This window comes from Neofelis nebulosa, chromosome 6, assembly GCF_028018385.1.
Source record: "Neofelis nebulosa isolate mNeoNeb1 chromosome 6, mNeoNeb1.pri, whole genome shotgun sequence".
Taxonomy (NCBI): Eukaryota; Metazoa; Chordata; class Mammalia; order Carnivora; family Felidae; genus Neofelis; species Neofelis nebulosa.
In genome coordinates, this window is record NC_080787.1 from 67,236,212 (window position 1) to 67,254,543 (window position 18,332).

General features: G+C 34.1%; 1 protein-coding gene across 14 annotated transcripts in view; it reads left to right on the forward strand.

Annotated features, from left to right (window-relative positions):
* The window catches only part of FAM135A (family with sequence similarity 135 member A), a 120,805-nt gene that overhangs the window by 57,978 nt on the left and 44,495 nt on the right, over positions 1-18,332 (forward strand). For 10 of the 14 annotated variants that reach the window (XM_058734375.1, XM_058734377.1, XM_058734376.1 and 7 more), the window contains 2 exons: positions 5,655-5,704; positions 10,907-11,062. In XM_058734375.1, the coding sequence (XP_058590358.1) occupies positions 5,655-5,704; positions 10,907-11,062 (206 nt within the window). The remainder of the gene's footprint in view (positions 1-5,654; positions 5,705-10,906; positions 11,063-18,332) is intronic. The other 4 variants (XM_058734378.1, XM_058734381.1, XM_058734380.1 and 1 more) reach the window with 2 other exon arrangements.

Genomic DNA, 18,332 nt, shown 5'->3' on the forward strand with positions numbered 1-18,332 from the left:
GCTTCATAGAATGAGTCTGGAAGTTTTCCTTCCCTTTCTACTTTTTGGAACAGCTTGAGGAGGATAGGTATTCTCTCTGCTTTAAATGTCTGGTAGAATTCTCCAGGGAACCCATCTGGTCCTGGATTCTTATTTGTTGGGAGATTTTTGATAACTGATTCAATTTCGTTGCTGGTTACGGGTCTGTTCAAATTTTCTTTTTTTTCCTGTTTGAGTTTTGAAAGTGTGTGAGTGCTTAGGAATTTGTCCATTTCTCCCAGGTGGTCCAGTTTGTTGGCATATAATTTTTCATTGTATTCCCGGATAATTGCTTGTATTTCTGAGGGATTGGTTATTATAATTCCATTTTCATTCATGATTTTATCTATCTCCCTTTTCTTTTTGAGAAGCCTGGCTAGAGGTTTATCAATTTTGTTTATTTTTACAAAAAACCAACTCTTGGTTTCATTGATCTGCTCTACAGTTTTTTTAGATTCTATATTGTTTATTTCTGCTCTGATCTTTATTATTTCTCTTCTTCTGCTGGGTTTAGGGTGTCTGCTGTTCTGCTTCTATTTCCTTTAGGTGTGCTGTTAGATTTTGTATTTGGGATTTTTTTCTTGTTTCTTGAGATAGGCTTGGATGGCAATGTATTTTCCTCTCAGGACTGCCTTCGCTGCATCCGAAAGTGTTTGGATTGTTGTATTTTCATTTTCATTTGTTTCCATATATTTTTTAATTTCTCCTCTAAATGCCTGGTTGACCCACTCATTCTTTAGTAGGGTGTCCTTTAACCTCCATGCTTTTGGAGGTTTTCCAGACTTTTTCCTGTGGTTGATTTCAGGCTTCATAACATTGTGGTCTGAAAGTATGCATGGTATGATTTCAATTCTTGTATACTTATGAAGGCCTGTTTTGTGACCCAGTATGTGATCTATCTTGGAGAATGTTTCCTGTGCACTCGAGAAGAAAGTATATTCTGTTGCTTTGGGATGCAGAGTTCTAAATATATCTGTCAAGTCCATCTGATCCAATATATCATTCAGGGCCCTTGTTTCCTTATTTATTCTCTGCCTAGATGTTCTGTCCATTGCTGTAAGTGGAGTATTAAAGTCCCCTGCAATTACCACATTCTTATCAATAAGGTTGCTTATGTTTGTGATTAATTGTTTTATATATTTGGGGGCTCCCATATTTGGCGCATAGATATTTATAATTGTTAGCTCTTCCTGATGGATAGATCCTGTAATTATCATATAATGCCCTTGTTCATCTCTTGTTACAGCCTTTAATTTAAAGTCTAGTTTGTCTGATATAAGTATGGCTACTCCAGCTTTCTTTTGACTTCCAGTGGCATGATAAATAGTTCTCCATCCCCTCACTTTCAATCTGAAGGTGTCCTCAGGACTAAAATGAGTCTCTTGTAGACAGCAAATAGATGAGTCTTGTTTTTTTATCCATTCTGATACCCTGTGTCTTTTGGTTGGCGCATTTAGTCCATTTACGTTCAGTGTTATTATAGAAAGATATGGGTTTAGAGTCATTGTGATGTCTGTAGGTTTCATGCTTGTAGTGATGTCTCTGGTACTTGGTCTCACAGGATCCCCCTTAGGATCTCTTGTAGGGCTGGTTTAGTGGTGATGAATTCCTTCAGTTTTTGTTTGTTTGGGAAGACCCTTATTTCCTTCCATTCTAAATGACAGGCTTGCTGGATAAAGGATTTCCGGCTGCATATTTTTTCTGTTTATCACATTGAAGATTTCCTGCCATTCTTTTCTGGCCTGCCAAGTTTCAGTAGATAGGTCTGCTACTTCCCTTATGTGTCTCCCTTCCTATGTTAGGGCCCGTTTATCCCTAGCTACTTTCAGAATTTTCTCTTTATCCTTGTATTTTGCCAGTTTCACTATGATATGTTGTGCAGGAGATTGATTCAAGTTACGTATGAATGGAGTTGTCTGTGCCTCTTGGATTTCAATGCCTTTTTCCTTCCCCAGATCAGGGAAGTTCTCAGCTATGATTTGTTCAGGTACACCTTCAGCCCCTTTCTTTCTCTCTTCTTTTTCTGGAATTCCTGTGATACGGATGTTGTTCCATTTGATTGCATCACTTAGTTCTCTAAATCTCCCCTAGTACTCCTGAATTTATCTCTCTTTTTCTCAGCCTCCTCTTTTTCCATAATTTTATCTTCTAATTCACCTATTCTCTCCTCTGCCTCTTCAATGTGCACTCTGGCTGCCTCCATTTTATCTTGCACTTCAGTTACAGCATTTTTAATTCATCATGACTATTTTTTAGTCCCTTGATCCATATAGCAATAGATTCTCTGCTGTCCTCTGCTTTTTTCAAGCCCAGTGATTAATTTTATGTCTATTATTCTAAATTCTTGTTCCGTTATATTGCTTAAGTTGGTTTTGATCAATTCATTAGCTGTCGCGACTTCCTGGAGTTTCTTTTGAGAAGAATTCTTCCGTTTTGTCACTTTGGTTAGCTTTCTCTACCTTATGCATTTTAAAAGCTTGTGTGTTCTGTACCTGTGAGCACTGCTATATTAGCGGAGGGCCATACACTGTCCAGGGCCTGGCCCTTCGGGAGGTGTTTTTTTCGGGGCTTGTTATTTGCTCTCTGTTGTTGTGACTTTGGTTATTTTATTACCCTACTCCTAGTAATATTTCGGACCCTACACCAGGTGTGCTTTGATTTGTTCCTTGGAGTAGCCCTGCTGATGTGATTAAGCGAGTACGCCAGTCTGTGTGCCTCGGTACCTAGATCTAACCCTTCTAAAAAACGATTCCCTGAGCATCTTAGCTTGAGGCCTCCCCACATTGTGCATGACAGAAAGGATCCAAGAAACAGATTCTTAACTGTAGAGAACAAACTGATAGTTATTAGAGAGGAGGTTGGTTGGGGTGGGGAATGGCTTAAATATGATGGAGATTAAGGAGTGCACTTGTTGGGATGAGCACTGGATGTTACATGTTAAGTGTTGAATCACTAAATTGTATACCTTAAACTAATATTATTCTGTACCTTAAGTGGAATTTAAATAGAAAGTTAAAGATCAAACCAGCCAAGCATTCCCTTCAGGCAAAGCCTAATCTCGAACAAGTCTCTAACTCTTCAGTTTTATGAAGGCCAAGAGAGATGAGGAGGCTTCCAGAGAAAAGTTTGAAGCTAGCAGAGATTGGTTTATGAGGCTTAGGTAAAGAAGCTGTCTGTATAACAACAAAGTGCAAGATGACGCAGCAAAGTGTTGATATAAAAGCTGCTGCAAGTTATCCAGAAGATCTAGCTAAGATAATTAATGAAGGTGGCTACATTAAACAATATATTTTCAATGTAGACAAAATAGCCTTTTATTGGAAAAAGATGCCATGTAGGACTTCCACAGCTAGGGAGGAGAAGTCAATGCCTGGTCAAAGTTTCAAAGGACAGACCGACTCTCTTATTAGGGGCTAATATAGTTGGTGACTCTAAGTTGAAGCCAGTGTTCGTATACCATTCCATAAATTCTAGGGCATTTAAGAATTATGGTAAATCTACTCTGTCTGTGCCCCATGAATGGAACAACAAGGCCTAAATGACATCACATCTGTTTTCAACATAGTTTACTGAATATTTTAAGCCTGCTGTTGAGACCTACTACTCAGAAAAAACATTCCTTTGAAAATATGACTGTTAATTGATAATGCACCTGACCCCACAAGAGCTCTGATGGAGATCAGAATGAGATTAATGTTGTTTTCATGCCTGCTACCACAGTATCCATTCTGCAGCCCATGGATCAAGGAGTCATTTGGCTTTCAAGTCTTAATTTCATGTATTTCTTAAATAATAAGGCTTGAAAGCTATTTCATAAGGCTGTAGCTGCCATAGATGGTGAGTCCTCTAATGGATCTGGGCAAAGTAAATTGAAAACCTTCTGGAAATGATTCACCATCTTAGATGCCGTTAAGAATATGTGTGATTTATGAGAAGTCAAAATCAACCTTAAAAGCAGTTTAAAAATTTATTCCAACTCTTGTGGATGACTTTGAGGGGTTCCAGACTTTAGTGGAGGAAGTAAGTGCAGATGTGGAAAGTAAGTGCCGATCTAACAAGAGAACTAGAATTAAAAGTGGAGTCTGAAGATGTGCCTGAATTGCTGCAATCTTGTGATAAAACTTTAACAGATGAGGAGTTGCTTCTCATGGATGAGCAGTATCTAATACAGTATCTAAATACAATTTTATTTATATATTAATGTGACTCATATTTATGTGTTCTAATGATTTTAGTTATTAGTGGAATATTTGTTCACATCATAGGTTGATTGTGTTTACCACATAAATGTAACTTTATTTTATCAAATTTAAATGTTTATTTTTCTTTTTATCAAATAGTATATGTTGAAGTCTATCTACCTTATGAGATAGCGAGCTGATGAATAAATTCAGGGATGTTCTAGAATGTATTCTTGCGTTTGTGTGAGAATGATCGGTTAACAAGGTTGTGGAGCAACAAGACAATGGAGTTTTGTGTGATCACAAAAAGTTATATTATAGTTCCTATATTATAGGAGAACTCATTTTAGTTTGATTTCTGATTAAAAATTAGGTGTATCTAAACATATTTCAGGTCTTAGTGAAATTTCTTCCTTGCAAAAAGCAGGGAACCTTTCTGTTCTATTAGATTCTGTATTCCCTTCTAAGTATTACCACTTTAATTTAAGTTTAATCTGTACACCTCCTTGTAGAAGGTTGTAGCATACATTAAATAAATCAATTGTCTGGACAAAATATACTTCAGTTTTAGACTGTCTTAGAGAAATCTGCATGTATTAAACTAAACTAGAAACTCAAAGATTTTTTCATTCATTACCATTATATAAACTTCTGATCCATGTATATTTTAAGTGTTTTGGCGCTAAAGATTAATTTGACTTGAATTTTTTAGGAACAGCTTTTGTTAAAAAAACAAAAAACAAACAAAGCATGTACATACTTAAGACAAATGTTAAACTGTTTGAAATTTGCAATGTATACAATGCAGTAAAACCTAATTACATGTTTTATCTTTTCTGTGATATAGTTGTGCAAGTTACTTTAGGTCCACAGTCAATATTTCCTTGACAGTGTTAACCTCTTATGAGAACTGGAACACTAATAATAAGAACATAGAATTTAATAGGTTTAACATTACCTACATGATTAATGTGTTTATGACAGTATATTACATTGAAATTTACTTCATTGAATATAGTGCAGATATTTCTCAACCTTCTGGTTTTTTAAAGGTAATTTACACTTGACTCTCAAAAACCTGGGACTTGAACTGCACAGGTCCATTTAAACAAGTATCTTTTTTCAATAAATATAGAATAGGACTAAATGTATTTTCATTTATGATTTTCTTAACATTTTTTTCTCTAGCTTATTTTTATAAAAATACAGTCTATAATACATACAACGTACAAAATATGTGTTCATCAACTGTTTATGTTATTTATAAGTCTTCCTGGTCAGCAGTAGGCTATTTAGTATTTAAGTTTTAGGGGAGTCAGAAGTTAGACTGCACGGGGGGGATTGATTCCCCTAACCCCTGTATTGTTCAGGGGCCAACTGTATTTAGATAATTTTAAAAATAGATTCAGATCTAATATTGAAATAGTTCCTCTAATTACTCTTTACTCCTTTCAGAGGAAATGGATGTAGAAGCTCGACTTACTGAACTATGTGAAGAAGTTAAGGTACTTGGATTTTTTTAAATTAACATTATCAAGTTATTTGAGTGGATTCTGTTTCCTATTCTAAATATTTTATCCAAGAAAACTTAATGATTTATTCTTCCTCAAGTGGTTGATCATAGTAGAATAACAGCTTAGTTGATAAAAGTTATTTGGCTTCAGCATGAAGTTAACTTATTTTTAAAATATACATTATTCTGCATATGAATGAGATAGCAAAGACAACTAATTGTCAGAAGTGTGCATTTTCTTCAATTAGTTTACTTAAAGGAATTTCTGGACAAATTTTTAAATCATCCTTAAAATTACATATATTTACAAAATGATAGTTCAGAAATGAAAATTGATTTATTTCAGCAGACCAGTTTGTCTCAGACCATTTTTCCAGTAGTTTATTCTTGAAATTAAATTAAATTGATTTTTCTTTTTCCTTTTTTTTTTTGTTTTTTATTTTTTTTATTTTTTATTTTTTTGGCCGTGAAACTAAATGTTCTATTTTAAGTATTCTATTTTAAGATTACTATATATTTCACTCTTGGTTAGCTACAAATCAGAGACATAAACAAAAATATATATATGGCTTTGGAATGTATTTCTGTATGTAAATTTGAATAAGGACTAGACCACTTTGAAAAGGTATTTACCTTCTACTTGTAAAATTATACATATGCATGATACACAAGTAATTTTGTATCCTCTTCTAGAGGTTTTCCCCACAGCTCAAATAAGAGTATTTTCTTTAAAAATCAACAGTGTTGTCATAATAGTTGCTCACAAGAACATTAAACATTTAGAAGTAATCTTAATAAGATGTGTACAATTAATGTGAAAACATCTTCAGTGTTTCACTGAGATATTTGAATAAGGTAACATGATACTTTTGAATGGAAAGAGAAACAGTCACTGAAAGATACCAGTTTTTCTTAAGTTAATAATTGATACATTCATATCAAAATACCATTGGAAATGTTAAAATTTGACTCACTGTAAAGAGCACTTGGAGAAAGGTAAAAATGACTAAGAAAAACCTTAAAAAATACATTTTTGTAGAGGGACTTGCCCAAATGTATGTTAAAATGTATATAAAACTAATGGAAATAGAGAATTATTTCTCTAAAAGTATAGAAAAACAGCAGCTTCTTGGTGGGGACTCAGTTCAGCATCTGAGTCTGTTTCAGCTCAGGTTATGATCTCACTGTTTGTGAGATAGAGCCCCACGTTTGGCTCTGCACTGACCACCAACCCTGCTTGGGATTCTCTCTGTCGCTCTCTGTCTGCCCCTCCCCTACTTATACATACATACAATACATATACTTTGTATCATATATATACATACACATATGTATGTATTTCAAACTGTTAACAATAATACAGACAAGAGTTGCATGAAGGATGGAATTGTAAAGGAAAATTTTTATTCTTTGCTCTATATCCATCTGTGCTAGATTTTAAAAATACTGTATGTATTGATATATTACTAATAATTTTTTAGGTACACATTTAAATTTCAGTATGTAAATGGACATCATAAAATTTAAGATCAACAACATATGGTAAATTTTGACAGCAAATAGAATAGACAAAAGATATAATATTTGAAGAGCTCTTTCAAATCAATAAGAAAACCTATAACCATTTTTTAAGTTAGTATAGGATACTCATTTACAAAATAGGTTAATAATTGAAACATATTCAATCTCACCATCATGAAATAAACAAAATTTTAAGTATTCTCATACCTTTTTTAACCTATCAGGTTGGCTGTGATTTTCTAATAATGTAATGCTTGTTAAGATGTGATAAGATACAGATTCTTATATTTCTCTCATAGATCTTGGAGATCTTTTTCAGATATTAATTTGGCAGTATATATTCAAAGCCAGGGTATTACTTGTCATTCAGTACCAAATAAAAAATCAGAGATTCATATACATTGTAATTTATAATGTAAAAATATTAACCTAAGTAAATACCCAATGGTAGGAGAATGGTTAAACAAGTTATGGGACACTTACAGTCTAAAAAATGTTATACAGGGGTGCCTGGGTGGCTCAGTCAGTTAAGCATTCGACTTTGGCTCAGGTCATGATCTCACAGTTTTCAGGTTTGAGCCCTGCATCGGGCTCTGTGCTGACAGTTCAGAGCCTGGAGCCTACTTTGGATTCTGTGTCTCATTCTCTGCCCCTCCCCCACTTGTACTCTGTCTCTCTGTCTCTCAAAAATAAATAAATGTAAAAAAAAAATTTTTTTTTAATAAAAATGTTATACTTCCTGAAAAACATGCTTTCAAAGGGCACCTGGTAGTTCAGTCAGTTAAGCGTCCACTTAGGCTCAAGTCATGATCTCACAGTCCATGAGTTCGAGCCCCATGTCATTGGACTCTGTGCTGACAGCTCAGTGCCTAGAGCCTACCTGAGATTCTGTGTCTCCCTCTCTCTCTGCCCTTCCCCTGCTCACACGCTCTCTCTCTCAAAAATAAATAAACGTTTAAAAAAATCCTCATTATTCAATGGAAATGGCATAATAGTATATATGGTTCTAGAGTTTTCTCTATATAACTGAAAAAAAATTGAAGACTCCACGCTAAAATGAACTTAATTTTCTTTTTTGTTCTTCACCTGTTTTCCAAGTCTAATATTTAAGTAAGCAGCATTTTGTAATCAAACAAGATCAGTGACTGCTATGAAAAAGTACATATCCATAAAAGACAAGATGTTATTTGAGAAAATATTATACAAATGTAAGATCGTATTCCTACATTTATACATATAACACAATTTGTCAAAATTTTTTCTAATTTCCTTTTTAACATAAAAATATTTTATTATTATTTATATTTTGAGACATAGTGCAAAGATTTATGTAAACCAGAGGAGTAATTTATTTATGTTTGTAAGGATGCTTTCCTAATAATGAAAATACTAAACTCCTCTAAGAACTTTGGTGCCATGATTTCTGAAAAGGAAAATTAATAATTACAGGGTAGCTAGACAGCCTTGCTTTCAGTGGATTAAAAAAAAAAGTGTTGTTTACATTGTTCAACCTATGGTAAAACCAAGAGAATTATTTCTACATGTGTGGAGATGATACAAAGAATAGCATTGCTTGCCTTACACACTGCTGTTTAGTTACTGTCAAATGTTTATTCAAGTCGTCTTTTTCTAAACTCCCTTAACACTATTCTTGGAACAAGACTCCTTGTTTCAACTTATTTTAGAGTACACTTTAATCTTCTGTTTGTTCTTAAGAGAGACATGAAAAACTTGTTAGCATCATTTCTAATACGTTTATAAACTATATCCTGGGGCAAAATACATTTGTAGATTTATTATACATTGATGAATCAATATTTATTATATGTTGAGTCTCTTAGTTTCCATTCAGGAATTCTGGAATTTTTCAGCATTTTCTGAGTTTGTCCATAAATTTGGGGGACTTTTTCCTTATCTGAAGTCTGTAATTCCTTATTCATTCATTCATTTATTCATTCAATAAATATTTATTGAGTGACTACTGTGTGTACTAGTAACCAAAGTCACAAAAGTGAATAAAACACAATCCCTTCCCTTCTTACTAATTTTGCTGAATTTTTGTTTTATGTCCTCTCTGAGCTAGGATAGAAAAGAAAAGCCTACTGAATTGCAAACTTCAAAAATAAGTAAAAATAGGGGTGCCTGAGTGGCTCAGTTAGGCCCCCAACTCTTGATTTTGGCTCAGGTCATGATTTCATGGTTCCTAAGCTTGAGCCCCACGTTGGGCTCTGCCCTGACAGTGCACAGCCTGCTTGGGATTCTCTCTCCCCCTCTCTCTCTGCCCCTCCCTTGCTCTCTCTCTCTTTCTCAAAGTAAATAAATAAACTTAAAAAAAAAGAAGTAAAAATAAACTTAAAAAAAAAGAAGTAAAAATAAACTGAGTAAGATTAAGTGTGATAAGCAACATTTTTTTTTAAAGGGAGCCTGAAGATATAATTAGTACTCTTGAGGATATACTGAACTTGAACACATTTCTTATCACATTCAAATATAGTCATCTAGTGAGTGATGGCTCTAGAGTTCGGGAGAGATGTGGTCCAGATATAAAGATTCAGCGTCATTAGTGTATGTGATAATTGAAACTGTGAGAATGGCTTTCAATCTTAACCGGAATAGACTACTACCTTCTTTAGGATGGGGAAATGAAATCATCATCTATCTGTATATTTAAGGTAGATTTCCTAGTGTTACTAGTAATTGAAGACATATTTTTCCAGCAAGATATAATCTGCCTGAACAGTGCTGCCTCAGTGAATTAAAGAAAGGCTTGCCTTCATAACAAAAATGCCTGTCCAAAAGAGAAGGAATTATACTGATGTATAATATAGTCTTATTTTTCTTTGTTCATAAATCCTTATTTTACTTACGCAAGAAATCCAATGGCTTATAGAAGATTCTGCATTTTGTGGTATAGTTCATTACTTTTAACTTTTATCATGAGTCTAGGTGAATATTTAAATAAATGGGACAATTTAATACCACTATTAGAACCCTCATAACAGCATAGTAAAATTGGTTATCCACTTTTGTTTCCTTACTAAACTGAGCTTCTCCTGTTAATCTTTGATGTAGATTGGAATGTGGGCCCTAGCATTTAAAATGTGCTCAATAAACAGTGGGTAAATGAATTGTTAGAAGAGAAAGAAGTGTTTGATGACTATAAAAGGACTACCAAGGGCAAAATAAAACTTAGAAACTTAGGATGAAGGAAAAGTAGTTAGTACTTTAGAAAGTATTTCTGTTCTTTCTGAGGAGTTACAGATTTTCTAAGTACTTCAGTTAGCAGATTGGAGGAAAAAATCTTAAGATTTCATTATCTTCTAACACTTCTATAACTTCCATCATGATTTGTACTTATGTTTAAAATTCTCAAGATTTTAGTGTTTGAGTTGATCATGCTCTTTAGAATCCTATGTGTAATTTTAAACTATATTTGACATTATTTTGGTAACAAGATATCTCAGATAATATCGAAATATCAATTAAGTTGCTGTAGTAACTGTCAATTTTTTTTAAAAAGCCATTGCTCACTTGGTCTCTATACATATGAGCGCGTGCACACACACACACTTTTTAAAACTAAAAATTTGCCTTTGTATTGATGTTCCAATAACATTATATTTAGATATAGTAAGTCTCAGGAAGCAGTGAAGTTTTTTTCTTGTCATTTCAGAAAATAGAAAATCCTGATGAACTGGCAGAACTTATAAATATGAATCTTGCACAACTTTGTTCCCTTCTCATGGCTTTATGGGGTCAGTTTCTGGAAGTTATAACACTACATGAAGAACTAAGACTTTTATTAGCACAAGAGCACCATACTTTGAGGGTAAGTTAAAGAAAAGTGATGTTAGAACATTTTGATCAGTATTAATTATCTTTGAATTTCATTATGAATAAAAAACCTGATTTTTACCCTTAGGTTGATAAATTAGAAAAGAGACATTTACTGTTGTGTTATTGTTTGATTTCTTAAGTTAATAATAAAACAATACAGTTAAGCACATGATTTGTCTCAGTTACAACTCTTGCCAATAAGAAAAATCATCTAAATGTAACTAAAATAGAAAACTATATGATACAGGGTAGCCACTGGAACCCAAGAACAGGTATTAGTCAGGTCTCATTAGAAACAGAAATCAGGAACAAGAGAGCCATCTTAAACTAATCTAGACTCTTTCTCCGACTTTTCCTCCTTTTGCCTCATTTAGGAATGTGTATTACAAACTTGGAAAGTCAGGGGGTAGTAATCTAGACACACATGTTTGCTGTAGGCTTACTATGGACCTTGTGCAGAAATTTTTGTACAATTTTATTGTATAGCTTATCAAGAGGCTTTGATATATGAAACATCTGACTACTTTTCCAGTCTTATCTCTTTGTATGCTCTGTACACACATTAATTTTCCTGACCTACTTACTAGTAGGTCCTTGAAAACACCGTGTTTTCTTTTTTTCCTTTTTCTTTTCTTAATTATAAAACATATTATCAAAATTAGAAAAGTACATAAAACATGCACATTTTAACAATTAATTAAAGGCACATATCCTTTTAACTCTCACCCAGATCAAGAAATAGAAAATTGTGAATACCACAGCAGTGCCTTATGTGTTTTTTCCAATTTCTCTTCTCTCCCTGACATTTAGAAGTAATCACCATCTTGTCTTTTCTGATAAGGAGTTCATCACTTCTTTTAGTTTTACCATCTGTGTATGCATTCTAAATAATACAAGTTGTTTCATTCTGTCATGTTATTCAGCCTATGTTATTGAATTCTATATAAATGAGATGATACAGTGTATATTCTTTTATATCTTCTTTCACTCAAGATTGTGTTTGTGAGATTAATCCATGTTTTTATCAGTAGCTATAACTGTTCATTTTCATTGGTGTGATGTATTTTATTTGCATATACCCACAGTATGTGTACCCATTCTGCTGATGGAGATTTGGATTACTCCTAACTTGTAGCTATTACAAACCAAGCTACTATGAACATTCTTGTACATACTCCCTGGCATGATAGTTTCTCTAAATTATTTACTTGTAAGGGAAATTGCTATGTCATAGGATCTGTATAATGTCAGTTATTTACAAGCAAATGCCACACTATTTTCCAAAGTGGTGCCAGTTTTCATGCCACCAACACTTGATGAGAGCTCTTGTTATTCCACATACACCCCACACCTCTTGATTTTTGGCAGACTTTAAATTTTGCCAGTCTGATACCATTGTAGTTTTAATTTGCATTTCTCTGATGACCTGTGAGGTTGAGCACTATTTTGTATGACTATTGGCTATGTAGATTTCCTGTTTGTAAAGTACCTGTTCAAATTGTTTAATCATTTTTCTATAGGATTACCTTTCTTTTTTATCTTGATTTGGAATACTTTTCTATGTATTGGCCTTTGTTACATGTTTTGTAAATAAATCTTCTCTTGTGTCATTGTTTTTTTTTCCCCATTATCTTTGTGCTGTCTTTTGATAAATTAGAGGTCTTAATTTTAGTGTAAATGGAACAGAAGAGAAAGGCCAGATATAGACGTATCCATACTTGGACATAATATATCCAGAGCAACATATAGAGAAACCTCAAGATTTCAAGAAAAGTTGAGATTTTCAATAAATGATGTTGGGACAATTAGGTATTCATGTGGAAAAAAAATTACTATGTAAAATTCAGTTTAAGGTGGATTGAAGACAAACATGAAAAGCAAAGTCATAAAGCTTATAAAAATAATAGAGAATTTACAGAAGAGTTACTAAAATAGTACAGAATAATCCTATATACTCTTCATCAGAATCACAAGTTACAATTTTGTCATGTTTATCATTCCTTCTTTTTATAGATAGGTTATACACACACACACACACACACGGATTTTTTTTTTTTTTCCTGGATCATTGGTTTTTTAGAGGCATCATGTTCTTTTATCCATAAATACTTAAGGGCATATTGACTAAGAACAAAAATACTTTCTTACTTAACCATAGGACAGTGATCAACTTTATGAAATTTAATATTGATACACTATTGATATCTAATGCAAAACTCATTTGATATTTTATTGTTTGTCTTAATAATGTCCTGCCTGACTTTTCCCCTTTTCCAGGATCAAACTCAGGATCACACATTGCATTCAGTTTTCATGACCATTTAAATTCTTTAGACTTATTTAATCTGGAATAGTTCCTTGTATTTTCTTTGTCTTTCATAGAGAGTATTGGCTAGTTTTGTAGACCATTGTTCAGTTTAGGTTTGTATTATGTGTATTATGTTTCCTTATGGTTAGATTCAGGTGATATAGTAATAGTGGAAATATACTATATTTTATTTCTTTGTCAATCAGTTTTGGTAAATTATGTTTTTTAAGGAGTTTGTTCTGTCTAAATTTATTAACTTATTGGCACCAAATAATTCATAGTATCCTTCAATTATTTTTTTTAACATCTTAAGTATCTGTAGTGTTTTTCTGTTTTATTTTTGTTGTCAGTTATTTGTTCCTTTATTCTTTTTTTCTTGACTGGTCCCATCAGAAGTGTCATTTTACTAGTTTTTTCAAAGAACTAACTTGATGTTAATTGTCTCGTGTGTTTTGTTTTGGGTTTTATTAGTTTTCCTTTTGACTTTAGTAGTTCCTCTTACTTTCTAAAGGTTTATTTTGCTTTTTAAAGCTTCTATAAGTAGATGTTTAGCTTATTGATTATAGCATTTCTTTTTTTCTGCTTTATACATTTAGGTTGATAAGTTTTTCCCTAAGTACTGCTTTAGTACAAGTTTTTAATATGTTCTTTTTATCCTTTGGTTCTCAGTATTTTCTAAATTTTGTGAGCAGTTTATTCTTTGATTCAGGGTTGTTTAGAAGTTTTTTTCTCATTAGTATATAAAATGGTTTATAAAAATAATAAATACATCTATTCCTTCATTTTCTGGATATAAACATAAACAATTTACTAGTCAATGACAGGACTCCATAGGACTAGTCAATGATAGGACTTTATACACACATACTACCCCAAATGGGAAATCATGCAGCATACCAATAATAATTTGGTTGGGAAATCTTTGATTTAAAGCACTATAGGTAAACAAAACCATTTTAAAGAATACACTAGATATGTTGTCCTATATTTAGCAGTTGTTATTTTTGCCTTGCTCAGAAATCCAAGAAATTGAGTGCCTGCCCATAGTCTTCTGAAATAAGGGACCAGAGACCATTCTTGTCCAAAAATTGCCATATTTTGTATCAAGTGACCCTGCAATTTGAATTAGAGGTTGGCACTTAGACCAAAGGTAGTCATCTACAGCGTGAACATAGAGAAGACTGGTAATTTTTGAAGGTGGCTGCTGCATTAACTCTGCTGATTTGGAGCATTTTCTATTAGAAGAATGACTGAATAAAGTATTCAGATCATTTGTCTTGAATAATTCAAACATGGGACACAAAAGAAGAGACCCAGTTACTAAACAGTGGCAGAATCCAAGAGAAGGTCATAGACAAAAGTCATGAGACAATAGAAGCCATGAATAAACCATTTATTACAAGATAGGGATGAAAGTAAAAAGGATCAAAAGCAAAGCAGGGAGAGTGTCAGAGATAGAGAGGAACGTGAGAATGGAGAAATGACTAGAAAAGGAAAGAACAAACACTGGTTTCTGAACTGCTACTAGAGTGATACTAGGATATTAGTCTAGGTGTTATTTGCTAAATGGCAATGAACGGCATTTCAGTTTCATAAGAACTGGCTGTTTGGCTGCAGAGTCACTTCCTTGGATGTCCTTACTTTATATCCTTATAAAAATCCCACACAGCCTGAGATTATCTGACCACATCTCTGTCTCTTGCTAACTAAAGAGCCTGTATTTCCAAGGCTATGTTTCTTTGTTTCCAAATGTATTGATTTCCTGGTTGTCTTTTTGTTGTTGATTTCTAGTTTATCTTCATTGTGGTTAGAAAAGTCTGTGATTTCAGTATTTCAGTATTCTTGGAGACTTGCTTTATACTAGGAATGTGTATTCATCAGATTGCTGGGTTAAGTGTAAAATATGCTGGGTTAAGTTTATAGATCATTTTGTTCAAATTTTTCATATTCTTCATGAATTTATGGCTGCTAGTGCTATCAACTACCAAGAAAAGTGTGGTAAAATCTCCCATTATGGTTATAAATGTGTCTTATTTGTTGTTACCAGGTAGTAAGTGGCAGAGATGGGATTCAGACCCAAGCAGTATGGTTCAATAGCCTGTGTTCCTTACCGTTTGACATACTGCCTCTCAAGATAGAGAAGGGAATTATAGCAAGGATCAGAGGCAGCTTTGTAGCATAATATTTTATGAGGTTGGGGTTGTCCTGGGTAGAATAAGAACAAGAAGGTAAGCCAGTAGAGAAGCTGATGAACGCAACTTTGAAAAAAGGGAGCAAAGAAGGAAGGCCAAGGTAAAATTGGGTTTATGGAAAACTAAAATGTCAAAGATAAACTGAAATTTTTCCTAGAGCTTCGTTTTTCTCACTCCATTCTAGATAATAAAAAATGGCCTATTTAACTCCTAAAAGAATCAAGGAAAGGTAATTAAGACACAGAGAGAAAGTGCCCTAGTGTTACTTAACCAGGAATAATAAACCTTGCTCTGTCATGCCCTGCTCTGATGTATATCACAAAAACTGGAAATGGTGGTATATTATGTCCTTTGATTCCCATTTATGCAGTTAAATAGGAACTTTGTTCATTAAGTTTATCAGTATTCTGAAAATACATTGCTAAGCCTACAGTAACCGAAGTAGTCCAAAGGTCATTCATTGTTTGTACTGGGACAGAATTGGCTGTAATAAAGTGTATAGGCTGTCTGATAATGTATTTAGAAACAGCGCAATTGAACTAAGTTACAGAAGTGAACGTATGATATGGAATCTCTTGTTGGAGTGGAAGCAAATAATGAGGCAAAGAAAGAGTTGGACTAAAAAGAGGAAATGTAATTCTATACTTGATAAGAACAATGTAATGAATTAGTTTAACATTTGTTCTACCATGTTATGTGATATCAAGATTCAGAAAGGACAGATTTTCTGAATCTTGGAAAATTAAGTCAACCAGACTGGTAGAATTTTGTGGTTACATGCCATACACATTCACATTAAAGCATAGAGACTATTATGTATGAGTGATTCCAGTACCCCATATTACATAAAGATGAAAGGCAGTAATATCAGCATCATGGCAGTATAAAATGTCTTTTGTTTTTGTCCCACCCACAACAACAAAAATTTAGCATCTATCCATGAACAAAAGTGACTGTGGGAGCTGTGGGATCTAATACCATATACTAAGGAACCCTGGAGGCATCTCACCCACCTGTGCATTGGATAATAAGCAGAAGGATTTCAGTCTTGACCCTGCAGTGGCCTGTTTACCAGCTCTTGATGCTCGTGGCTACAGTCTGGGAACCCCTGGGGAATTAGATTTAGATAGTTACCCAGGGTTGAGAGAACCTTTACAGAAGTTCATATTTCCAGAAGAGAAGTTCCAGTATTCCATTGGCAAAAAAAAAAAAAGTACAAGTTTGGATGCATTAGAATTCTAGCAAGAGAATAGCTTGTCTTTAAATATATCATCCCTTGCCCAAAATAGCACAGCTTAGGTCTAAGAGAACCCTTCTTGGCCTGTGATTTTTCATGCAGAGAAAAAGGAGAATGGATGAGTTGAGTACCCAGCTTCCCTAGCTGTGCAGGACATTGCCAAAGTGGCTCCTCTCTCTCTCTCTCTCTCTCTCTCTCTCTCTCTCTCTCTTTCTCTCCCCATCTAGAGTTCTAAATCAGGAGTTCCATGACTTGGGGGGTAAAGTGGAAAGAGACTGGGAGAGTGGCAGATGGGTCTCTCAGAAAGCATTAAAGGGACTCATACTTCTCACTACATCACAAACTCCGTTAAAAGTTTGCTCATGAGCTACTTGGACAGCCTCGGCTGTGGATCCCTCCAACTGGCCATGGGTACCTCCACCATTCCATATGCCTCACCCACACCCTCCCTTCTACTCTGCATCTGGCTCCCTATGTGCACTGCTGAAGGCAGTGACAAAAGTAAACTTTGGCAGATCTGTAGCTGCAGGCCAGGAAGAGACCGTAAATGAGCTGTGACATCACATTTGAGAAATAAAAGATAGGCAGTCAGCACTCAGCCTGATATGTTGCAGGAAGGAGAGAAGGAATACAATATTAAAAAGTTTGCCAAAGAGGGAGCAAGAAATATAGAGCAGGTATATCCATAGAAAGTCTGAGAAAACCTCAGAATCCCTGTCAAGACTGAGGAAATATTTCTGCCCCGAAGACAGTAAATACTGGAGGAGGTGACTGCTACTTCAAATGTTAAGGTAGAAATGCAAAACTCCAAGGAACATGAAACATCAGGGGAAAATGACATCACCAAAGGATCATAATCCTCCAGTAACCAAAACGAAAAACAGGGAGATCAGAAATTTACCCAATAAAGAATTCAAAGTAGCCATTTTAAGGAAACTCAGCTACAAGAAAACACAGAAAGATAATTCAACAAGATTAAGAAAGCCGTGCACAAAATGAGAAGATTAACAAAGAGATAGAAATCATTAAAAAAAAAAAAATCAAAAGCAAATTCTGGAGCTGAAGAATTTGGTGAATGAAATGATAAATGCAGTAGAGAGCATTCACGACAGAATGAACCAAACAGAGAAAAAGAGTCTGTGATAAAAGATAGGAACTTGAAATTCCAGTCAGAGGAGAGCAAAGAACAAAAGAATGAAAAAGAGTGAAGAAAGTCTTCCTGATCTATGAGATACCAGCAAAAGTAATAATTTGTAATTATTCAAGCTCCAGAAGAAGAAGAGAGGGAGAAGGGAACAGAAAGCCTATTTGAAGAAATAATTACTGAGAGTGTCCCAAACATGGGAAGACATTTGGATATCCAAGTACATAAAGCTCATAGGTCACCACCAAACCAACTAAATCTAGGGAGATCCCCTCCAACACACTATAATAAAACTGTCAAAAATCAAAATCAAAGAGATAATATTGAAAGTTGCAAGAAAAGAGAAGATTGTAATCTACAATCAGTGGATTTGTTAGGAAA